The sequence below is a fragment of the Neopsephotus bourkii genome, unplaced genomic scaffold (assembly GCF_033783945.1).
Source record: "Neopsephotus bourkii isolate Nb327-2 ecotype Australia unplaced genomic scaffold, CSIRO-AGI_Nbou_v1 NB_30, whole genome shotgun sequence".
NCBI lineage: Eukaryota > Metazoa > Chordata > Aves > Psittaciformes > Psittacidae > Neopsephotus > Neopsephotus bourkii.
The window spans coordinates 999,815-1,025,943 of NW_026900547.1; the positions used below are offsets into that span (position 1 = coordinate 999,815).

The following is a 26,129-nucleotide window of genomic DNA, read 5'->3' on the forward strand; positions in this document are numbered from 1 at the left end:
ATGGACAGGATGCTAGATAATCTTATCTAGGTTCTCTTTCCCATAAAAGGTTGGAGCAGATGATCTTGTGAGATTCCTTTCAACCTGGGCTATTCTTTGATTCTAGGAAAAACTGTGGAAAATGAAGACTTACCTGTACAGTTTCTTTCCTCCATATCTACAGTAAACCCGCTGTTACATCTACATTTGAAACTTCCAATTGTGTTTCTGCATTTACCATTCATGCACATACCAGGAAACATTTTACATTCATTGATATCTATGAAATAAAAACAAAAGAAAAGTTCATCCTTAAGCAATAATGTATATAATTAATGGAAATTTCCTGTTCCTTCTTCACAGAATGAAAAAATGTGGCAATAAGGTAATCAGGAAAGGGCACTCTTGGAAACAGGAATGTGGATGCACTCTTGGAAGGCAGAACTTAATTTCTGAGGAGAATCCCCTGAGTGACTGCTAGCCCTGAAAGACCTGTTTCAGGGCACAGACACCTGCGAGGGACTGCAGCCTCTGGAAGATCCACAACAGGGTAGGGACATCCCTGAGGTCTGTGGATGACCCATGTCACAGCAGAGATATGTCTGAGGGACTGTGGCCTGCAGATGACCCAAGCAGAGCCAGGAATACCCTGAGGGACAGTGGTTCATGGAGGGTGCATTCTGAGGCAGAGACACTTCTGAGGGATTGTGACCCACATGCAACCCCTACTATGGTAAGGATATCCCTGAATGACCATGATCTATGGGTGATCCATATACATGAGTACACGAGTGATCCACACTGGGGCGAGGACACCCTGAAGGAGCACGGGCTGTGGACAACCCAAGCTATAGCAGGAACACCCCTGAGGGCCTCTGTCTCATGGAGGAGCCCATGACAGGGCACAGGAAATAAATAAGAAGAAAAAAGCAGTAAGAGAAAAGACTAAGAAACAATGGGTGACAAAGGGACACTGTCACAGTGTCTCTAAGGCCCTGTGCTGCTAACAGCCTCATCCATGGGACAGGAAGAGGCAGACACCAGGAAGGGTGGAGGAGAGGCGCTAGGCTAAAGCCAAGCTTCGGGGAGGGGAGAAAAGATGTTCCCCTACCTTTGAATTGTTTATGCTTTCTTTGCTTCCCAATAACCAAACCAATTCATATGCATCATCAATAACCAAATTTAGTGAAATTTCCTAGCTGAGACTCTTGACCATGATGCAGCCTTCTAGTACCTAAAAGGGGCCTACAAGAAAATCTGGAGAGGTACTATTTACAAGGGCAGGAAGTGACAGGACAAGAGAGAATGGCTTTAAGCTTAAAGAGGGTAGATTTAGTTTAGATATTAGGACGAAATTCTTTACTTTGAGAGTGGGGAGACACTGGAACAGGTTGCTGAACATGGATGAACATGAATGAACCATCCCTGGCAGTGCTCAAGGCCAGGCTGAATGGGGCTCTAAACAACCTGATGTCGTAGAAGGTGTCCCTGTTTGTGGCAGGAAGTTGGAACTTTAAGATGATCTTTAAGGTCCGTTCCAACCCAAACCATTCTATGATTCCATAATTCTATGATGCCAGTGTGGGTATTGTGCTCTGTTTTGCTTTCTAACACAGTGAATATTCATGGTGTTCCTCAACCAGCTTGTAAAAGATGCAACTACAACCTGGTCAATTGCAATTTTTTTTTTTAAATTGTGATTGCCACAATGGAATCTGGAGCTCCGTTTAAAAAAAAAGGTAACTTTTCTTTTGTAGACTATCAAATGAAATGTTTTTTCTCTTCTAAATCCATTTTGCTGGAGCACTGGATAACACAGGATGTTAAAGGATCTTGCACAGGACAAATAAAGATTTTTCCTGTGTCAGCCTCCCTCATATGCACTCCCCCAACAGCATTTAAAAACTTTAATAAGCTTTTCTTTCACACTGTGATATAATCTGCTGGATGAATGTCCTTACCCAAGAACCATCTTTGATGAAACAAACTTCCATATCTTGCATGTGAATGGCAGAAAAATGTGGTCCAAATACAAAAGCAGAAACAAGAAGCAAAACCTTTCAAAAATCTTGGAGTGGACAAGAATTTACAATTATTAAATAATTAAGAATATATTGTTTCTAATTAAATATTTTAATAAAAGTTATTTTTATGATTATATATTTTTATTTATTATATATAATTATTATATTCCTTTTTTGTTTAGTAAAGCACCACTGAATGCTGTGAGCTTTGCCTGAAAACAATAATATTTGAAAATCAGAGCTTACTTATAATGAAAGAGAGGTCTAATCTGTTTAAAGTTTTCTCAAGTGACTCAACATATTTCAATGCAAATACTTCAGAATATATGCTTTTTAAAACAGATAAAATAATAAAATAATTCTGGATCACCTCAGCGTCTGCACACAGAAATTATGGTTTTATTCTCAGATCTGAGTCACCTAAAATATCTCAGATCTGCTTACTTAACATTTTCCAGCCTCTTCAGTTTTGTATTTGCTGTACAGGAAGTGAATCTAGTAAAAGTTGGACAAGAAGCTTCTGTTTATTACTTTACCACTGCAGCTCCTTGTTATTGCCCACATAATGTTAATGCAACAGACACACTTCACTTTTAATCATGTATTAATTATGCAAACCATAGAAAGTACCCATCCTTCTTCAGTCTCTCTTTCAGAGAACCCTGGCCAAATTTTCATCGTATTTTACGCTTAAATGTTAACTCCCTGACTTTACGGAACCTCAGTCTTTGCAAAGCACTACCTAAAAACCAAGGTGCACATTTTCTGCTATTCTTATCATTGAGAGCTCAATCTCTTCAGTCCTATTGTAGTAATTTCCCTTTGTTCCTTACCAAATTCAAACTTTGCACCTTTTTCTTTTAGGCTCCTGTAATACTCTTGATCACCACGCAGAGTTTTCCATAGGTAAGGTCAGCTCTTTCAGGTAATCATCTTTATAACATCTCTCATCTCAAGTACATTATAAACATACACACAAAGTCTGGCATTTTCTTAGAATACGCACACAGGTGTACCTGTAATTAATTCTTAAATCCAAGAATGAACCCTTACCTTTATAAAATGGCCTGCCAGTTAGAATATCTCCCCTGTTGGAAAAGCCAGGACCTCTGGGGCATAGAGCCTCATATTCCTTGGTGCCAGGCTTAGGACACTCCTCACAGTCAGAGCCCCAGGCAGCCCCCACAGCACAGCAGCAGGCATCCATACGAAACTTGCCAGTCATGGACTGAAGGCACTCATCTTCATCCCATTTCAGATAGCATTGCTCCATGCGAATATCTGCTCAGTTTGCAACAAAAAATAGTAATTTTACCCTTTGCTGTATAAGTGCTTCTATATATGTATAGCACAGAGGAAAATTAGCAATGTATCAAATAATTACTGCATAAAGAGAATAGTGATTAAGAAGCCACTGTATGGGTGGATGCACCATGCAGGACTTTTCCAAATTACCTGGGCTTCCTGGCACTGGCTGCAACAGGGCTTCCCAGCTGGAAATGTGGGTCTGGATGATGATTTGGTTGCAGCTGGTGATGTATTTGTTCTTAATCACTGTTCTCTCTATGCAGTAATGATTTAATGCATTGCTAATTTCCTCAGTGCTATACATATTTATATATCTATCTGATTTGCTTTACTGTGCTGATTCTTGTTAGTATGCTTATTTGCTTTAGTGTGATTATTCCCTTTAGTGTTCTTGTTTAATAAACTGTACATGTTACACAGCTAGTGTGTGGTCATTTTATTGAGTACCCTGCCTGTCAGCAGAACAATCTGGAGTAACTGGCAGGATACAAAACAAAATGGTATTTTTTAAGATAAAGTTTCCTAAGACGGTGGAGCTGGGTATCCCAGGCTGGGAACAATTACCTTACCAAAATATAGTTGCTGAACAGTTGTGTTTTGGTTTATGTGAGAATTGGTACTCCTGTTTGAATGAGGCAAAACAGCTGTATTTTCGTTACAAATATAAGCATTAATATTGCATATAATATACTGGACTGAAGCCTAGGCTTTAGAAAACCTAAAGGAACTCTTAAATGCTTAGCACAAAAAACTCTGGAGAAGATGCAAGATCTAAAAATAGCACAGATGAGCTGCTTAAGTGTTCTCCATACAAGCTGTTCAAATTTATGCAGGTTTATAATGTAAATTTTTGTACCCTATGCACATCTGAAATTAAACAATTTAAAAGCAAATATAAGAAACAGAAACTGTTAAAAGAATACCAAGATTATATTTATTTTAATTTCCAGAGATTCAACAAACATACTTCTAATAAGTATTTGTTTGCAGCAAAAACACTGTAGTGGATCCTGTAGGAAATATAACATGCTTCAGAAATACATCACATAGTGCACAGTGCTTGTGTTGTATAGGCAAATACATGTAATATTAATGTTGCAACATTAGAAGTCATTTTTTCATTACAATAAGAAAAGGGAATGTGACTTTGAGGGTAAAGGAGTCCTTTGTATTATTTGAAAACAGATTCTTTGTTCCAACTTTCATTATAGCTATCCAGCACAATTAAATTCACACCTGTCCTCATCAAATTTCTTGTTAAGAAATAATACAGAGTTGATGGCCACAGGTGCCAGTTACTGGCAACTGTAAGTTTGGCATTGGGAAGGTGGAGTATCAAGTAAAACCTAACATGCAAAACTGCATGTGCATGCAAACGTAACAGATACATGCATCTGAGCAGATTTGCTTTTGCATTGTTTCTTTTTTTATGAGACACTTATACTGCTTATACACATCTGTTTAATTTCAAAATACTGCTGATTTTAAAAAATATCTCTAGAAATAAAACCCCCCACAACTTGGTAGCTATTTGTAGCAGCTATTGGTAAGGCACAATTAAAGCAAAAGCATTCCCTTAAATTTCAGTCTGCTTGAGGAAAGAGACCACTGTTGAAATAAGAAATTGAATGTTAGAGTAGGAGAATATTTGACATAAAGCAAGGGCTGAAAAGTTATTTTTTGTTCCTCTGCGCTGTTTTCTTAAAAGAAATCAGTGCTTTCAGTAGTCATACTTTTACAGTCCTTTAGAAATGGTAAGAAAAAATAATATGGATTCCAGAACCTACTCTAAATATCCAGTACATCCTGACTTTTATCTTTTTTCATTTCTGCCCACTGATTTCTGAAGATGCTGACTAACAATTCCAAATAGACTTGCTACAGGATACTTCTGTTTTCTGGAACTTAAACAGGCGTTCAGTATTTTTTGTGCTTGAAGTCTTTCCTGGAGAAATGTATGTCTTCATGGGCACCACGTTTTGCAGTAGAAGAAATTAATATGTGCAACAAAGATGAAGTCTTATTTTTATTTGCACTCTTTTGATTACTCCCAGACAGACCAAATTAGTGCTACAAGGTAGTATCTGAGTTTCACAAAATGACTGGATAGCCATGGAAAAGAGCACCATTCACAGATTCCCAGTGCATCACAAGCTGCTGTCTGCTTATCAGCTTATCTCTCAGTAAACCAAACAATGCTGTTTGTGAACAGGAGTCAGCAAAGCCTATTGATTGCATTGTGTGCAAAACAAGTCTTTACCACAAACATTCATATTCCCCCAAGGAATTAGCTGGCATAAGCTTTTGACGTTTGAGCAAACCTAAACTGAAACATACGCTTAACAAACTGCTTCTGAGGAATTCAGAAATCCTTCCACGTTCCTTTGAGAATAACTTTGGACAGCTGTTGGACGCAGCCAGAAAGCTAGCACAGTTGAATGTGCTCTTACCTAAACAGACTCGCCCTGTTCCATCAAGTGTCAGTCCTTCAGGGCACTCACAGTGAAAGGAGCCTCTGCTGTTTATGCACCGCCCATTGGGACAAATCCCAGGGAAAACATCACATTCATTTACATCTGTTTGGGAAACAAAGAGCTGAGTTGTATGACGGAGACAGCTACAGCTTTACTGAGAATTTAAGCTACATGAAAGAAAGCAGGAGACTTTCATCCATACTGTAGTATTCTCTGAACACTGTTCTGAACAAGCATTTGGCTCAGTCTCAAGGGACTCTTTCAAGATCTTCAATCATAGAGCACTAAGATCCCACACTCACTTCTCTTAAACAAGCTGATGGATATGGCTTTAGAGAAAAAAAAAAATTAAAGGGATTAAATGTATTTTGAAGGATCATTTCCATTCTGCGTATCATTTTTATATTCTTCAACAAACTGTAACATAACACTTCCCCACAGTCAGTAACTGTCTGTGAAGACGTTCAATATGATTATGCCTAACAAAACCAACGTAATAAATCCCCTTTTATCTCATTTTTTTTAAGACAAAAAATAGTGACATCTTCAGTAAGAAGCAAAAACTTCACCTTCACAGGTAACACCCTTCACTCTGGCAAATCCTCTTGAGCAAGCTGTCTCTGGAATCAAGCCAGAAAGATGTATCACTGATTAGAATGATAGAAACATAGGAGTAAATAACTAAAAAATAAATATATCTTCTGAATTCTCTAATAATTTGACTGTATAAGGTGGTGAGTGCTCTAGCATAAATCAAGAAAGGCAGTGAATCATTTATGTTGCTTAAAACAAATGAATATTTGAGCAAATTAAATCTTAGACAATAACTCTGTCATGTGCTTTCCTTAACAGACAAGAATGCTCAGGTGAAGAGGTAGATATGAATCTACTCATATCAACCTCTGCACTCAGATGTAGCTGAAAGGTAAATTTCCTGTACACTTGCCTGAAGATTTAAAGCTTTAGTAATGCCAGTTATCACAAAAGGCTTTTTTTCCACTGCAGCTTAATAAAGTATCTGACAAATGACATTATTTTAGGATGTAAAATGTTGCATGATGTATCTACATGAAAGCTTGATGAAGTTTAGAGAATAGGAAACTAAATGGTCAAATATACCCAGACTGAGCTTATTAGCTGTCTAGGTTGATCAGTGACTGATCAGTTCCACAAGTCTAACCTGACCATGCTGCTTGCTGGAGCCCAAAGCTTTCTCTTTGCTTAATGGTGCACTGCAGTTAAGAGCCCTGTTGGATGTTGTTTGCACTGTGCTTGTTAGATTGGATACATGTGCCCATAGTGATTATGCCAATTAAAAATGAAAAGCTAAAACGTCCTGACACTAGTTCAGCTGCAAGTGGTATTATTCAAATGGGGAGAATTATCTGTATTGGGAGAATGCAGCACAGTATTTTCTTTCCACAAAATAAAGCACACAGTTAGAATTCCTGCTTCCAACTTCTCGACCTAGCCCTGTAACCTAACAGCATTACTATTCTGCAATCAATAATTGTACATAAGCCATGTATTTGAAAACAGCTGGAAAAAAGTGTTAACAGTCCACACCATAAAAAACCCACAAGACTTTTACCAGATATTTCACTTTAACACTGTAGTCTTTACTTTCCTAGCTCAATGCACAGTCCCTGTGGAGATGAAACATACGTAATTATTGAAAGATTTATCCACATGTTATTAGAACATCCTAAGTTATTAGAATGATCTTTGATGGTGGAGATTACAAATAATGCTAAATAAGACAACTTCATTTCATAGCTTTTTGTGTTGTCTGTTTGCTTTCTACACAGAAAATTATGAGAGTCTATCTAGTGGCCTTTCCCTTTTCCCAAAAGATCACAAAAAAGATCTAGGAAAGGAAAAGGCCTTTAAGATTATCGAGCCCAAAAGATGGAGTATATGAGAGCATACCTAATTCACATCGCTCACATGGGCTGCCCCAAGCTGCTCCTAAGGTAGCACAACATTCAGATTTCAGTGTAGCACCATTGATGTTGACTTCACAGCGACTGTCTTGGATGTTAAGCCAGCAAGTCCCCTTCAGACTATCTGCAGTAGAATAGAAAACAATATGGAATCATCACAGCAAAAACAGCTGGCATGCCATGTTCATGCCACCAGTAGACAAGAGAGTACAGGCTCTCTTTTAAAATAAAACCTTCCATTAAAGTAATTTTGTACATATTTTGGTTTAGAAGTGGTGGAAAGGGATAGCAGTATCACTAAAAGTGAGCAATAGTGAACACTGAGTCATTTTATAGTTCAGGTCCCACAGCTAGCAGAGGTCCTCCAGATACTACAGTGGATTTATTTATTTCTTTTTCCAAGTCACTGATCAGCCTAAAATAGACAATTCACAACAAAAGCAGAGATCACAACCTCAGACCCTTCCAGATGACTGTCTAGACCGCTGGGTTAGGAAATTCAGGTGCTCTTGCCTCTCTCCCACTCAGTGAACCTTCATGGTTATCAGGAAGGAAATAGAGATAAAAATGTGGGGGATAAGGGTGTGCTGTAATCTTTTAGGGGTTTGCTTTTGCTGGTGCATTAGCTATGCTTTGAACATGCCTGTTAGGTTATAGTCCACCCTTGGCTCCAGAGAGCTCAGCCCCAGCACATCCAGCTTCTGAATTATGACTTGAGTTACCAGGCTGGGAACCCAGAGCAGCTCAGGGCAAACCCATTTCAGTAAGTGCCCAGCCACATCAGGCAGCACCTCCTAACTGCTGTCCAGGCTAGTCAGCCACTGTGCAGAGAGGAGATTTTCAGCCACAACCGCTCTCTCTGCTGCCTGAAATCTGAAATTCTCATTTACGTACCTAAACCTTCAAGTCTTTATACCTATGCTTTTGGTGCCCAAGCTGTTTTTCAAAATGGTGGTTAGATCCTAAATCAATTACATAATTTAGAATTTGTACTTGCAACACTTTTGCTCAGTACTTTTACAATATTACACTCAATTACACATTCCTTGAAGAAGACAACAACCTTTGTGATCAGATAGGAAAAGCAATCTGTAAAGAACAAAACCATATTGGGAAGTGTACACGGGTAGACTTTTATTATATGTGCATACTCAGAGTACAAACCTAAGCAAGTGGCCCAGATGAATTTAATGAGATGACTAATGAAAGAGGAATAGGACTTGGCTTTAAGAGTTATATATATGTACAAAAAAGCCAGAGCATCTATTAGGTGCTGTTGATGAGTATTACTAATACCTAATTTTTAGCACAATGTGCTTAAGACACAATCATTCCAACTATTTTTTTAAACAACTTGAACGTTCCTACAGAATTGTCATGCAATAAATTTATGCAGACCACAGAGAGCACAACCTTTCTTTGGCTAAAGAAAGAGGAAAAAACCTGGCCCAAGAATGTGACTGGAATCAGCTCTAGAAACTGGGCAATGTACTTCATTAACAGTATAAAACAGTTGTATTACTTAAGTTAACATTGGTCTCAAAATCGTGAGGCAGAACACCACCCTTAAAAAAGTCCACAAACTAACAAGTGGTGTAGAACGGTGGAAAAGGCATTTTTCCCACACATTGATCAGCCTTTTGCTAACAGTCAAGACTTGGGTTAACATAGTAAGATCAAAGATGAAACCTGCACAGTCATTAGCTGGGTCAGCTCTTAGCCAGTCATGGGATAGGCACCACATGTCCACATTGAGGGACCAACCTGGGGAGAGGAAATACAGGGGTTTTATCTTCATTTTTACGCCATATCCAGCTTGCTGCCCATATGTTGATGTCTCTGCTTATTTTATCAAAATGTGAATGCATCCATTAATTTATCAACTAGAAGTTTCTTGAGCTCAATATTATTTCTTTTTAGTAGCTAACTTTACAGGATGGAAAAATCAAAATAATATCTCAAAAAGTATTTAAATTATACATATTATCAGGTGACTTTTCTCGTACCAGCTGCATCTACATTATCCTACCAAAGTGTGCTTCTTATCTTCTTCAGGCTGAGTTACTTTATTTCCTTTATTTTACATAATCTCTTTTGTCCGGTTGAAATCTACAATGGGCAGTCACTGTGACTCTTGCTTTGGTGAAAAAGTTATTATCCAGCATCAAAGCATTCTTTCGGTGGCTTGCATCTCTTTGATTCTGACTTGAAGAAGAATATATGCATACTACAGGCAGATGGCAGCCTACTTATTGTGCACTTTATGAATTCCACAAATCTTGACTAAAACAAACATAAAAAGCATGTATTAAATGCATACTTCAAAAAGCATAAATAGCAGCATTGCTATTGTATAAGCAATTCCCAAAATAACAATGCAATGCTTTTACTTAACAATTCAGATTTATTTCAGAAACAATTCCACATTTTTCCTCTAAGAGTGCAGACTCAACTTTGCAAACACTATCAGTGTGCAAACAAAACAAATGCAAAATATGTCAACATTTTTGCTGGATGCTGCTGAACTATCATCCCGTGTTTGCTGGAGGTTTCAGCTGAAATATTGAGTGCAAGTGTTGTGACTTGAATTCTGAATGTAATTTGAACATGTCGCCTCTTCCCTGCCCAGGAAAGTTCACAGAAAGAGAAAAAAAGGCTCACATCTATACCGAATTTGTACAGGTAATATGGATGCAAATGGCTCAAGCCGCCTGGGTCTTCAGCCTTCAGGCTGAGCAGACTGAGCATAGCAACCCGAGGAATTGCCAGACTGAAGACTTCTGTCCCCAGACTGAGTAAAGAACATGCAACAGCCATATAGCTTTACCATATAATACCAGTCTCACATGCTGTACATGACCTCAGCTGACAAGACAGTGAAAATCAGCCGTAAGACCAAGTAGCAACAAATACACTGGAGCAATAAATTGTAAAAATGAAATTAACAGTAATATAATGTTAATCCTTTCTTATTCTAACATTGGTGCAATGTGATTTTACTTAAAAATTTTGTGCTGTTTTTTAAGTTCAGTAACTTTAGTTAGAAACAAAGAAAAACTCACATAATATAGGTCTGATTCTGGTTCTGACGTGAGAGCAAATTTGAAATTAAAGAAAAAACAAAGGGGAGGTCCAGAATCTGACAGTATTTTTGATCATTCTTATAGAGAACACAACACATTCCCAAACAATATCACTATTTTAGCCATACATTGATGCTTTGGCACATGCTTTTCTTATCTGATGCTACAGGAATGATTTACAGGGAGCAAGCCACTAAAGAAATTAGGGCAAATACTTTCAAGATACAAATCTTTCACTGCAGTGGTAATGGGGAAAAACAACTTGTTCTACTGTAGAATAGCATACAACAGCATTTGAAAGTTTTTCACACAGTAAACTACTTAAAACTTCCAAGCCCTTAATTACTTTTCAATAATCCAGTCTGGCCTTCTCTAATCACTACCAATTACAATGGAAATTTTGCCAAGGTAGAAAAACACACAATTGGGCTCTGACGCTATAAATCTTTTTCTGAGAAAACCTTTTTATGAGACTATTTTGGTCAATGTGAAAAATTAACAATTAGGCTTACAGTACATAGCTGGCTTCTATTATTCACTTATTATCTGACTGTTCAGGCATTTCTTTTTTGTTTACATTTTATGTTACCTATCACTAATATGTGGGCCAAGTGGGAATGCACATTCTTAAACATAACAGTGGAAACCATTCGCAAAATAAATCCATAACACTGTTAGAATTAGGCTCTCACTGAACTTGCAGCATCTTTGGATGTGAGAACACAAGATTGAAAATATGCAGTATGAAAAAGCATAGATTAGCAGGATCATATCAAGAAATTAACACAATGTAAAAAAAGGAACAAAAACAACACTAAACTTCACTGGCCAGTGATGCTAGAGGGAAATCTAAGAGAAGGCTTAGGCACAAAAGTAAAAAACACTTAAAAAACATATTCACTTAAAAAACATATTAAGGCACAGACAGACTCCATCCTTAAATAGAAACTTGAGTCTTTGCATTTAATTTCCTATCTGAAGAAAATCTTGGCAAGGCAAGAAAGCTGAACCAAGAACACCAGACAAATCCATCTTAAAAGAAAAGGCACATTTAAAATTAGCATCACTCAGCTATTTGTGACACTTCAATTCACTTTAACCCATGTATACTAAAATGACTTCAATTATGTTACACAAATAAGATGAAACAATGGCTGCTTGTGATCACCTGAGAAGTACAGATGTCTCTAATCATTTGAGTTTTCTTGGACAGGCAAGAAAAAAAATCATTAATGAATCGCTTTCAAAGATAATGCCAATGACATCTTGCAGACAACTGTTCCTGCTCACTCCAATACAATCTGTGCAGTGCTCTGCTTTTTTTCAATGCAACAGAATCCTCAAAGGATGATAACATTATTTATTTTTAAATAGATAATGTAAATATATATATACATATATATATATATATATAGTGTGTGTGTGTCTACAATCAAGACAATACTCGTGTGTCTGCTTCAGGTGCAGGAATCCTGACAAATTCAGAGCTGTCTTACTCACCTCTACCAGCTTCCTACAAAAAAGGTTAAGTATCTGATTGTGCTATAATGAAATCCGTTAGCATTTCATTATAGCTAGGAAAATCATTCTTTGCAGTTTATGAAGAATGTCTTGAGCCCTAAAAGCCATGTGATTTCCTATCACTATTTGAGTAGATGTTCCTCCACTTTTTCTTGCTTTCTTGTCTCAGGTTTAAAAGTAGCTAAAGAACACAACGAGCATTTTTGCTCTACAGTTTCTCTACTACCAGACTAATAGCTGTACCCATATTCTCATTCTCCAAAGGACAAGATAATTTCTATTAATAATGACATCCGCACTCGCTCCCACCAAACAATACCTGCATTTCACCACTTTCAACATAGTTTTGACATCCTCATAAATTACGTTTCTCTCAGTTTGTTCCTGTTCCTATTGAAGCACTCAAATTAGTATGTGTTTGTTTGGTCTTACTTACGGAGACATACTGTCTCCTAATCATAGGGAAATTACTCAAATACCTTATTTCTTGCTTAATCAATATGATCAATGCTTTTCAAGTTGGTAAGAAAAAAGGAAAATAACAGGAGGAAATACCCACCAATGCATATCAGTCCTGTAGAGTCCAGTTTGCTGCCAGATGAACATTCACAGTTGAAAGATCCAAGATTGTTCCTGCAGGCACCATTTACACACGGGCTGCTTTCACATTCATCTATATCTATAATCCAGAAACAAAAGACACTGTTAAAACTACAGTGTGCTTCTGGAAAATATTATACAGTATAAATGCTTCTGTGGATGGTACTTTGCCAAGACTGCCCTGGTGTATTTGTCCTCCTTCACCCTCTCAGCATGATATTCAAAAGATACAATGACCAGCACGTAGCACATGTATAGGGGCACATATTTTGAAAGTATTAATTAAATGGCTCTTTTCTATAAACATAATAATTTCCAGCAACTTGGTCTATAAAGTTTTCCGGCATCAACTGTAACTGTCCTGTGTGAAAACAAAACTCTTGTTTCATATAATGCACTGCATTTCCAGACACAGCATGCAGTGCACAAACAAAGACCTTATTGTTTCTGTCATTTATGGCTCTGTGAGGCTTTGGAAGAATTAAGAAATCCCTGTCAGGAGCAAAATATAACAATGTTGGCTGTGATTCTCAAGTTTTGGAAAGCGTTCAAGAAATAGGAATTGAAACTGGAATACTTTAAATGGTACTTCCCTTGAGCCCCTAACTACTATTTATTACCCCTGTGAGTTGTTTAAGCCAGTTCACATGTAAGAATAGGACTCCTGCAGATTGTATTATTTGCTGGTGGGTTTTTTTTTAAGTGAAATCAGTTTTAAGCTTAAAACAATATTAGGAAATCCTTTCAAAGAACAATTGCAGATGGATATCTACCATTTCTTCCTCAACTCAACCAATTTCATTTTTGGATTTAGGTCCTGAATTAAGCCATACATTGTAATCCAACCAGACAGCTCCTCTGGTAGGCCAGGAATAAAACTGTTTAGTGCTTATGTTTGCTAGTAGTGCTTGAAGAATAATGTCATGACCACAAACTAAACTAGCCTGGTCTAAATCAATTATAAATTAATGCAGGATCTAGTTTAGCACAGGGAACATTAACAGCATCAAGAGATCAGTTTCAAGACAAACAAAAATGGCTTCCTTTTTTTTAGGTCACGAAAAAGGCACCATTTACTATTTGGTATGTTATGATGCATCAAGTCTTAATTTCACTAGAGATCTATTCTTTCATAATCTTCTGGGATTATATTGAGGAATATGTTTTTAAAATACTCACCAAATTATGTACATATTATTAGATTAAAAAAGAAAATAAAAAAAAGATGGAAAATGCCCAGAAATTTAGGAAACTGATCTCTCTTGCATGCCAAAACCAAACAATTTAAAAGGCAATTTTCATAGATAGTCCCTTTATACAATTACCTACAGAGATCAAACAGGACTTGGATGCCAGCAAATTTCTGGATAGTGACAGAGCTTTATGTTTGTGCAGTCTACTCTTAAACTTGTGGATTACCGAGTTTACACATTAATAATACACAGATGCAGAGATGTAAGATCTAGGAGGCCCTATTGTGTTAAGACAGTGTGCTAAGTGAGTGCATTCACACAGCTTCGAAAGCCGGGTGTGCTTGGCTAACTGCGTCAGCAGCACCCAAGCTGGTAAACCCCATCCTACTATGGGCTGGTAGTCCCACAGGGCATTAGGCAGAGTTTCCACCATACTCCGACAATCTCCTGCTTAGACACAGTTGGTCATATTTTGTCTTAGACTGGATCCTGAGGTAGCTAACTATGGAGAGTACAGCACGGTGTATGAGCAGGGAAGGCCAGGCTGGTCTGGCATTGCTTATTTACTGATTGATGTGCTGGGAAGCACAGTACAGAAGTAGATCTAGAAAGCCACTTACTTCTGAGAGAGCAAGCTCTAAGTCCCTCTGTATCTGAGCTGGTAGTCTGGAGGGCTTGCCAATGCTTACCTGTGCCCCTTCCCTATAAATACATTTCACACTTTATTACCTCAGGTTTTAATACCTAAGGTATGCTCCCTGCCTCCTTTGCCTCGCTCTCTCTCCCCAGCCAGTAATACCTGGTAGTGAATAGTAGTCTGCTGCTTTTGCAGAGAAACCAGATACTGGTTTCTACAATTAGAAACAGATCACACTGAGACAAAGAAATAATCTTAAATATACACTGTATGTCGAGAAATTATCCATCTAGAAATGCTCTTGGAGAAAGATACACTTTTTCTTTCTCTCTATCTGGCATCTTGCTTTCAGCAGTTTGGCTAGCTTTAAAAAAAATGAGAAAAAAATTAAAATGCAGGACAAATGAACTGAAATTAAGTTATGCATGCTTTCTCCGTGTCAAAGACAAAAAAAAACAGAGGACTGGTAGCCAAACAAGTGAATTAATGGCTCTTTACACAGCAGGTAGAGAAATTGGAAATCCTTGCCCTAGAATGCTGAAAGCTTGCATTAATCAACGGCAGTCTGGACAAGCCCATGGAAGATAGTCACCAAGGTCTGTATAAGGTAAAGATCCTGCTTCTGGTGTCACAAGTCCCCAAACCTCAACTGTTGTGTATTTTTTGAAAATAATGTTGTATGCTTGGTCTGTTGTGGGTCATAAGGACCTTTGATTAGTCTCTGCATTTATATCTTTGCTTTTATGCAGATGTGTTTCTCTCTCCAGTTAGTTGCAAGTGATCTTCCCTGCTTTTAGCTAAGATGCAGCTTCAGAGAAGTTCCCATGAGGGACGAGGCATAATCTGTGCTACAGAATATTTGGGACTAAATGCAAAATGAGACTTACAGGCTGGCCACATCTGGGCACATTTTCAGAGTAAAGAGGCACCATCCTGACACAGAAACTACTCATGAAATTTCAAGCTCCAATAGCATAGAGAAGCAGCAGATTTTCAAAGAAAAGGTTTGTGTATTTCTAAATACACAGATCAACATTTTCTTGGAAATTAACTAAAATATTGTGAATTTTTAAAAGGCTGTCCATTCCACACCAATATCAGATTATCTAGTCTAAACGCTCACTCAGGTTTACATTATTCCTGGCAAAACAACTGACTCAATCTGACAGGTTGCTGCTGTCTCCAGCAGACATTCCCTTTTCACCATTCCTTCTATGATTCTTTTCTCAGTCTCAGTCTTCCTTCCCTTCTAAAGTGCAGTGCCTGCCCCTTACTGATCCCACAGGCAAGCAGTTACTTTCCATGTTTAGGGATGAGAATGGCAGAAGTTGGACACCATGGACACCAGGGGTGAGGAAAGTTGTGTCATGGAACGACGACATAAATGGACATCCTTCCACTTTTCCCTGATGCAGGTGAAGGAATCATAGAATAGTTAGGGTTGGAAAGGACCTTAAGATCATCAGGTTCCCACCCCCCCCGCCATGGGCAGGGACACCTCACTCTAAACCATATCACCCAAGGCTTCTTCCAACCTGGTGTTGAACACTGCCAGGGATGGAGCATTCACAACCTCCCTGGGCAACCTATTCCAGTGCCTCACCACCCTTACAGGAAAGAATTTCCTCCTTATATCCAATCTAACCTTCCCCTGTTTAAGTTTTAACCTGTTACCCCTTGTCCTATCACTACAGCCTCTAATGAAGAGCCCCCTCCCAGCATCCCTATAGGCCCCCTGTGTGGGCCAGCACAGATCCATGAGGAGATGCCACTCTGTGCCACGGTCCACTTTGTGAGAGGTGTTAGACTGATCCCTTCTCCTGGCTTATTTCCCCAGACCAGCACCTGGGGCAAGGATCCCCCACACTGTGTCTCTGATTGTTGTAGGCAATTGATCGGACTGTTTTGCAGTGCCTGCAATTATCTCTCCCGAGTTTTTTTTAAGCACTAATGGCAGCTTTTTCTGTATTGTTCTAAACATCAAAGGATCTGAACTTTCAAAGCTCCCTAATTCTAAGCAGAATCCAAATACTTATTTTCAGACACCGCTCACTCAAGACTTTGTTTGTTTGACTTGGATCACTGCCACATAATCTTAATTTCATCTCAAAGCCAGTAAAATCTTCTTCAGCACATTGGCAGCTCATCCTGACCTAAGTAACTCAAATTGTGATGATTAATGGATTACACAAATTTAGACTGAATTTTGTTAGGCATTTCTTAATCCCCTTTTTCTCTACGAAGTAGAAAGAGGGAGAACAGCTTTCACTCAGGATTAGAGTATACCTATCTGCAGACATTAACTTCTGGTTGTTTCTAAAACAATCTTGTGAAGATGCTATAGGCCTCTGACCCCTAAAAAACAGTTCGTTAGTTTCTGCATTTGACATCCCTCAGAACTCTGCTGGTTAAAAAAAAGTAAAACAAATAAACAAAAAATGAAACAAAAAACAAACCCAATGCTTTTGGGCATTAACAGGTTTATAATATTGCATTGACTGTTCCCAAAAAACACCATTCAGGAAAAAAAAAATAAAGCATGAATGCACTTCAGCAGAAGTGCTCTGCTGAATCAGATGAAAATGTATCATTTGCACAATGTAAACAAATTCCAGAAATTGTTGCATACACCTTCTTGTAATATTTTTAAAAAGCCAGCAACCAAATTGATTTTAAATTTTTCTTTTTTTTTTAAATAAAAGCCACTATATGAAAATATGTGTCAAGGGTTTTTTTTTAAACATTATTTTTCTTAAGTGAAGTGAGCATACATCGTGAATGTCAGAGAAAAAAATTTGAAATGATCCACTGTACATTCTTGAAAATGAACTTCAAAGCACATCTGGTTTATATTTAAGTAGTTATGTCATTGAAAACACAATCTAAACCACAAATCTTGTAAAAATTTCAGCTTTTGCAGACTCTGGAGCTTCAAAAACTCCTCCACTCCTCACAGTAAACTGATAAAAAATTCCAATTGAGCTATAAATGAAAAAAAGTGAAAGGTTTTGTCTGTTCATCACAGTCACTGATGAGAATTGTATTAATTGAAAATATACTGGTAATAGGCATCAGAGCTTTTTCAGAGTACAGTGGAGAAGGTCTGGCTTCAGAAGCTTCTAACAAATAGTGACCTTGTAATTCCAAACTGAATTGCATAGTGTTTCTCTAAAACCAGAATTTCAATAGAAAGAGATGAATTTATTCCTCTACTGCCAACCCACTCAACATTACCCTTAATAGGCCTTATAGACAGTTTTATGCCAAACTGCTTCTGATCAGTTTTTTTTTACCTGATCAGCTAAATTTAAACATCAATCTAACCATGAGATTCTAGATTAAGATGACAGGTCCTTTATGATCTTCATAGGTAAGTTAGTGTAGATAATAGTATTGAAAAAAACCTGAAAATCCTTCAGATTTTGCTGTAAAGACAATAAAAAAAGAGAAGCATTTTAGGATGATTATGCTATGTTCAGAAAGGAAACACTCTTACAAATCTGAAGTTTTATTTAGTGATCAGTTGTTTGTTGGGGTTTTTTTTTCCCAAATGAGAAAACAGGATTTCTTTTTTCTTCCTGTAACAAAAAGCTTTATTATTTTAAATGCTACTGAAGCATTCATGCCCAAACACAACCTCATTGCTCAGAGTTCAGCAGACATACAGGATTTTGAAATACAGCCAAGAGAAGCACAGGCAGTGTTTTTCTATGAAGATGGCAAAATATCCTCCTTTTCACTAACAAGCTAAACCTAATGACCACCATGAAGGGAGATGAGGCTGGGATAGATCTGTCCTTCTATAGAATCTTTTGGAATATCAAATAATACCCTTTCATTAGCCTTTGCAGGGGCCAAGGTGCAAATATTGCAAATGTACACATGTATGTTCTTTAATGAATATCTAAAAAAAAAAATATTACTAAAGAAATGACAGTAAAAATCTCACTAAATTCACCAAATAGAAACCCAGTCTTACCTAATGAGCTTGAATTATCATCTTAGTAATTATTCTCTAAGAACAGAATAGATTTTCATTTAGGTAACAGCCTGCTTAAAGAAGGTGCACGCGCATTTTCAACCTCATGCTCACGTTGGCTTGAGCTACGAAATATCTCAGCTCCTAGATGACTGTCAAAGGTGCTATATGTGTTAGTTTGAATAAATCATTCTGGTTTAGAGTTGATTCATAATTTGGAGAATGTACGTAGCTCCTTTAGACAAAACCTAAAAGTGGTCATATTCCTTTGAAAAATGCACTAAAGTGCCATTAAGTGAAGACATGCCTGCCATTTGAATTACTGCTAGTATCTTTTCAGATCTCCATCGTATTTTCCTGTAAGTTTTTCTTTATCTTAACTGTATTTTTTTTATACTATGGTTTTGCAGTCAATATCAACTAGCAATGCTGTCTAAAGAAGTCACCCTTTCCTTGACGAACTACTAATTCAAATGAATGTGTAAATTCACTTCCACTCAAGAATAACTCTCCTGCATGCTATTCTCCACTTAAACCCCACTCACATAAGATAAGGGATTTCCAGACTTGGTTAACTGTGTACTGATCCCTAAACTTCTAGCACAGGAGAAAACATATTGCAATGATAAGGATGCCTGGAAGACAGAAAAAAACACCTTTTTTTCCTAAGGCTGTGGTGGCTCTGCGGTGGCTCAATCAGGAAACCACTTTTAATATGAGTATTACTGATGCTATCAAAAAACAAATTTACATTTTATATTTGAAAACCTATATATTTTTATTTCAATAATTTTGACTAGATTGTTTGCATCCTGGCATCTCATTGTCTACCTTTTGGTCAGTGATATGCTCTGAAGTTGATGGCTTATTCATCTTCATAATGAACACCTCACTTTACTATATTATTCCATTTTTTTTTCTTTCTAGAAGATTCCTTAAGAAACATGCATATTAAAGGCACGCGGCAAACTATTTTCACAGCTAGAAATCTTTTGGTGTACAGAAACTAAACATATAGACAGACCCTGAAGAATAAATTTTACATGAACAAGGCATTGAGACAATTTTGCAGATTGAGCACTATAAAACCTGTTTCTGCTATGCAACACTTTAATTGCTCTAACATCTGTGTTCCTTAGTAATATCAGAGAGCAATTTTTATTATACTGTAAAAAATATAGGACAATTCTAGTATTACTAGGCAATAACATCCACATCCTGGAATTCAAACATCACATAAAGCATGACAAATACCAGAATTTGATGTAGAATTAACTGTTCCCTCAGATTGAAGGGAGAAAAGAAAGAACAGACTTTGTGATCAAAACAGATGCATTTTCCTAAATGATAAACTAGGTGTCATTGCTACATGATCAAGACCAGGCATATATTCTCTTTATTCCAGCTTAAAAATCCTTTATCTAAGGAAACAAAAATATTTACATATAAATATGAACTGATTACTTAGAAAAAATTCAATGGCAAGAACTGCCATTCTGCAGAGAAATTACAAGAGTAATGCAATGATTTACATAATATTTCCATCTTTTTTCCTCATATTCATCACCATTCTGCATCTTTGTGATTATTTAATGTTATATCATAAGCAATGAAGTTAACACAATTTGGAATTTTGTTCACCTTCACATGTGTCCGTCCCAGTGCTGAGCACATAACCCTTTGGACAAGTGCAGCTGTAACTTCCAGGGTTGTTTCGACAGAAACCGTTATCACAGAGCAACCCATTCATTGAACATTCATCGATATCTGCAAAAAGATGAATTAGATGTATTAAAAAAATGCTTATTATTAAGACCAGCACATCAAGCACACTGAACAGGAAAAAAAAAAAAAAATTAACATCACTTCCTGAGTTCATCTTACTGCAAATAATGCCAATGAAAAGCAACCAATCTTCCTCATTGCCCTATCGATTAATTTTTGAAAGAAAAATAAATTATCATTTGAAGCTAGTCTTCAATGCCAATCACATGTAACAAATGCTTAAGCTGGCAGAATACTGACAGGATAAGCCATGATAAACCTGACACTTCATCCTGCTTCAGGCTAACCCCTATATTTTAACTGCTGGATTTCCCAAACTTAACACTGCAACTGAAATCTTAAATCAATGAGATTTTTTAGAGAGTTTAAGTTAAGGAGAAAGAGAGAAAGGAGAAAACAAAAAATGAAATAGAACTGCAGTCTATTTATTAAATTAATTAATTAATTAATAATTAATTTAATTACCCAGCCATGTTAGATTTTGCAAGATATGTTCATAAATTCCTGCAGTATTAGGACAATAAAGTCTAAACATCTCTAGATGAATCTCAGATGTAAGTCTGGCAGCTGTAAAGAACCTCTTCTAAACTAACCTGTTGTTAATCTAACCTCATCTGATTTTAAGTAAGGAAAGATATAGTTTGGAATTTGGTGTTTTCAAGAGCCACAGATGTTAATTTTGAGCTTCTTGTACAATCACACAATGTGTCCCTTGAAAGGGCCACATTTTAGGTGATCTTGACAAATTCTTTACATTAAAATACAAACTGATCCATGCTTTTGAGAAAATTAATTCCTGACCTGCAATGATATTTCCTGCTTGCACTTTCTAAACAGCCACCAAATAGCAAAAAAAAAAAAAAAAAAAAAAATTAGTAAGAATATTAGCATTTTCATTAGAGATTTTTTTGTATTTTATTGTAGCTTCAAGAAGTAGATGTCTACAACCTAAATTCTGTCAATTCAAATTAGCATCAACGTAGTGAAGAATTATTCAACAATAATAAAAAAAAATCTAACAACTTACCCACACAATTCCTTCCAGAAGGATCAGGCTCGTAGCCACTGTTACAGTTACAACGATAGCTGCCACGTAAGTTTTCACAAATTCCACTGGAGCAAATATCAGGATCCAATGCACATTCATTAATATCTGTATTAACACAACATGTAAGATAAACACGTACTGAAAGGTATGGAAAATATGAGCCTGTGATAGATGTGAACAACATCGGACTTACTGGACGCTGGGGGTGTCATTCAGAACAAGGATACAGCAAGGGTGCATCCAGAAGGCTCTCTATTTCCCTCTATTCAATAACAGTAAAGCCAAACCTGGAATACTGTGTCCAGTTTGGGGCCACTCCACGAAGTTCACATGGGCCCACTTCTCAAGCCTGCTAAGATTCCAATCTTGCTTCTAGCAAATCAACTGAATCACTCAGCTTGGTGTCATCTGCAAGCCTGGTCAATCCACTATGTGGATTTTTGATTCACAGGTCATTGATGAAGGCATTTTTGATCCACAGATCATTGATGAAGGCATTAAACAGTACTTGTCCCAGTATGGACACTTGTGGGAAACCACTTGTCACTGGTTTCCTCTTGGCCATTGAGTTGTTGACCATAATTCTTTGCACATGACCATACAGCCAATTCATTATCTATCTAACAGCACATCCATCAAACCCATCTATCTCCAGTTTAGTGGAGAGAGAAGAATGCTATGGGAGATCATATCAAAAGCCTTGCGGATCTTCCCTTGTCCTCTGGTGCAATCACTCCATTGTAGAGGGCCACTAGTTTAGTCAAGCATGATTTGCCCTTGGTGAAGCCATGCTGGCTGTCCCTAATCACATCTATCTTTCATGTTTTGACATAACCTCCAGGAGGACACGCTCCATGATTTTATCATGTGCTGAGGTAAGGCTCAATAGTCAGTGGTTCCCATGGTCCTCCTTCTTACACCATTTTAAAAACGGATGTGATAGTCCCTTTTCTGCACTCACCTGCGACTTGCCTGCCATCAAATGTGATGGAGAGTGGCTTAGCAACTACATCTGCCAACTTCCTCAGGTGCACCTCACTAGGTCCCATGGACTTGTGTATGTTCAGGTTCCTTGGGTGGTCTTGAACCTGATCTTTTCCTATGATAGAAAGGACTTTATTCCCCCAGTCTGTCCTTTGATGTCTGAGACTTGAGAGATATGGGAAGAGTGATTACCAGTGAAAACACCCACAAAAAAATTGAGTACCTCAACCTTCTCCATGTTGTTAGTTACTGGTTCTCCTGTCTTATTTATCATGTTTGTGTGTGCCTGTGTACATTTTCTTGTAATGGTCCTTTTTGACCAATGTACCTGTAGAAGCTTGTCATATTCTTAACAGTCCTTGCCAAACTCAGATCCAGCTGTGCCCTAGCTTCCCTCATCCCATGTCTATACATCTGGGCAGTGTCCCTGTATTCTTCCCAAGATACTTATTCCTGGTTCCACTGCCTATGCATTTCGTTCTTACACTTTAGTTTGACCAGAAAGTCTTTACTCAGTCATGCTGTCCTCTTCTTCCCTGATTTCTTACACATGGGAATTGAGAGCTCTTGTGATCGCAGGAAAATGTCCTTAAAGAGCTGCCAGCTCTGTTCTGTTCCTGTTTCCCTAAGGGCAGTTTCCCAGGTGGTCCCATCCACTAATTCCTTAAACAACTCAAAGTGTGCTCTCCTAAAATTCAGGCTTTACTCTTCACCTAGCCCATAGCCTAGAGATCATGAGTTTCACCAGGACATGATCATTGCAGCCCAGACGGTCACCAGTCTTGACCTCTATAAATAGTTCATCTGGTAAGGAATAGGTCCAGTAATGCTTCTCCTCTGGTTAGGCTGTCTATCACCTGGATGAAGAAATTATCCTCAGTGCTTTTCCAAAATTTCCTGGACACCATACAGCTTGCCCTGCTCCTTTTCCAGCAGATGTCAGGGTGATTTAGGTCCCCTAACAGGATCAGTGCCTAATGTATGAGAAGGGGCTGAGGGAATAGACTTGTTTAGCCAGCAAGAGGAAAGATGAAAGGGACATCTAATAGGAGTTCTGTGATCTTAGATGGTTACAGAGAAGATGGAGCCAGAATCTTCTTTGAGGTTCACAATGGCATGAAAAGTAGCAACAGTTACAACACAGGAAAATTTAACTGAACACCGGGAAAATAATTCTTCCTCATGGGAACAGTTAAGCACTAGAGCAAGCTGTCCAGAGAGACTATGGAAAATCCATCCTTGGAGATATTACAAACTTTACTGAGCAATGCCTTAAACCTGATTCACCTTTGAAGTTAGCCCTGTTCTGAGCAGAAGGTTAGGTTGGATGACCTCCAGATGTAATTTCCAACTATACCAATAGGGCCCTATGTGTTTTCAAGAATACTTTGACGCAAAATACCTCTCCTGTGAACCCAGTGACTGTAGTTTAAAGACTTAAGTACAAAGTTATAAATTATAAGGTGACATAAATACTTTTTCCTAATACAGAAATAATGCATAGGTCAATACCACAACATACTCAGTCTTACAGAAACTACAGCACTTGCTGGAAATGTAAATTTGTTCTCAGATTGATAGAGTAATATGATAAATTACATATATTCCCTGAATTTACAGTCCCATATAGAGTTTCTGCTGTAGTTGGAAAATCCCAAAACATTCTTACCAACTGTAAGAACAGAAGAACACTAGTTTTAATATTTTTTTGCCTCTGAGGAAAAGAGGGTTTTTCAATACTTACATTATTTCTTCCCATACAGTAAGCCCATTACTTTAAATAGTTCCCTTTCCAAATTCTGGCAAGAACAGTAAGGGTGCTGACCTAGCTGTGACTTCATAAAAAGGCTGGTTTATACTTGTACTGCTCAAGTTTTTATGAAGGACATTTCCTTTTCAATCATAATGCAGTTTAAATCATGATTTACATATACTCATATATACATCTGGAAAAATCATGTTATACCTGGATTAAGGTCAAAGCTATGAGACATCTGAAATTTTCACAAGAAAATAAGAATTAGCCAAATAATGCAGCTTTATGTTTTTAATTTTCAGAAAAGGTTTTCTGTGGTTTACTGAACTTGTTTCTATCATTGGGGCAAGCCCCACAACTTCATGACTCTATCTCTCTGTATTAAATTCATGACTTCAGAAAGTCCAGGCAGATTGCAAAATATCTGTCATTGCCTATGTCCAGATTTCTCACATGAAAACATGAAGCTTTGTTAATCGCAAGCTGAATGAGAGGACTAGGCATGTGGTTTTGAACTGCAGTTGAATTAACAAACCATGTATCAACTAAAAGTCAAATAAAATCCCTATCACAACAGCTTCAGTGATACAGAGTGAGTGTATTCATACTCAGTCTTAATAATAAGAATTCATGAGGAAAAAAACAGAATTTTTGTTAGGGACTGAATGTGGTATTAGTATTCCTCTCCTTTAGGAAACAGAATTGACAAAGATCCTTGGTATGAGCAGTAACAGGAGTAGCAGCAAGAAAACTGTATGCAAGGTCACTGAACAAGATGCACAGAAAATATTAGGGTTTTCTTAAAAAAACGAAATAAAGACAGATTTTAGCTGAAACATAAATCCGTGAGAAATTGTAGGCTTCGTCATGCAGTTGGTGGAGATGACAGTTAATGTTTTTAGTGAAAAAATGTATTTCTCATGTATCCAAAAGAACATATAACCCCCCAACCAGACTACATGCAAATTCTCATGATAGGGTGCTGTTTGTACAATATTAGGATACACTGCCATTATTTCTCCATGAGATTTAGAGGTTCTTCAAAGGCACCTTTTATATTTCACTGAAAACGGAGAAAATTTACAAACTCTATGAATTTCAAATTACTTGTAAGTTTGGCAATGTGTTAAACAATGAGCTCATAGAGAAGAAAAACCTATGCATATATACTTACAGTACTAAACAGAAACAGAATTTCTTTTATTATAAGAATATGGCAGGGGGGTTGGAACTCGATGATCTTAAGGTCCTTTCCAACCCTAACTATTCTATGATTCTATGATACTAATATTTTTTAAAGTTATGTAGGTTGTTACTAAGTATAATGATGCTCTTGCTGAACTGAAGTGGAGGTTTAATGATGGGAAGGATAAAACCTCTACAAGTTAAATGACTTGAAATAGTAAATGTACAGTATCAACTTTAATTTGGCTGCAACTTTATTAACTCACCAGGGAACTATCCAGCAATAAACCATAATACTGTGTTCCATCGCTCCTTCTTCAATTTGCTCTACTTATTTGGCAGCTGCAGCCTGCATTGCCCCTACTTCAGGCCTGGCTCAGCTACTTTTTTTTTAATATTCCTCTCTCTGAGGTACTAAAAAAGGAGCTGGAGCTTTACAGTTCCCAGTACTAAATGCAATTGCTCACTTTCACGACTTTTTTTGAAGGATCTTTTTCAGTAAGCTCCCTTCCAACTCTAACTCACCAGAGAAATGATCTCTCCATGGAAAAGAGCCATGTAGTGAACACTGGATCTGAAGTGAAAAACTGTTCTATTGCTATCCTGGCTGAGTGATAATTAACTGCAAAT

The 26,129-nt window shown here is 37.5% G+C and overlaps 1 protein-coding gene across 1 annotated transcript in view; it reads right to left on the bottom strand.

Moving 5' to 3' along the window:
* FBN2 (fibrillin 2) overlaps positions 1–26,129 on the bottom strand; it is a 158,197-nt gene that overhangs the window by 64,812 nt on the left and 67,256 nt on the right. Inside the window, exons 18-25 of the mRNA XM_061378346.1 lie at positions 21,554–21,679; positions 20,383–20,508; positions 12,892–13,011; positions 7,715–7,852; positions 6,355–6,405; positions 5,762–5,887; positions 3,057–3,284; positions 134–259 (exon numbers count right to left, since the gene is read on the bottom strand). Of these exons, the coding sequence (XP_061234330.1) occupies positions 134–259; positions 3,057–3,284; positions 5,762–5,887; positions 6,355–6,405; positions 7,715–7,852; positions 12,892–13,011; positions 20,383–20,508; positions 21,554–21,679 (1,041 nt within the window). The remainder of the gene's footprint in view (positions 1–133; positions 260–3,056; positions 3,285–5,761; positions 5,888–6,354; positions 6,406–7,714; positions 7,853–12,891; positions 13,012–20,382; positions 20,509–21,553; positions 21,680–26,129) is intronic.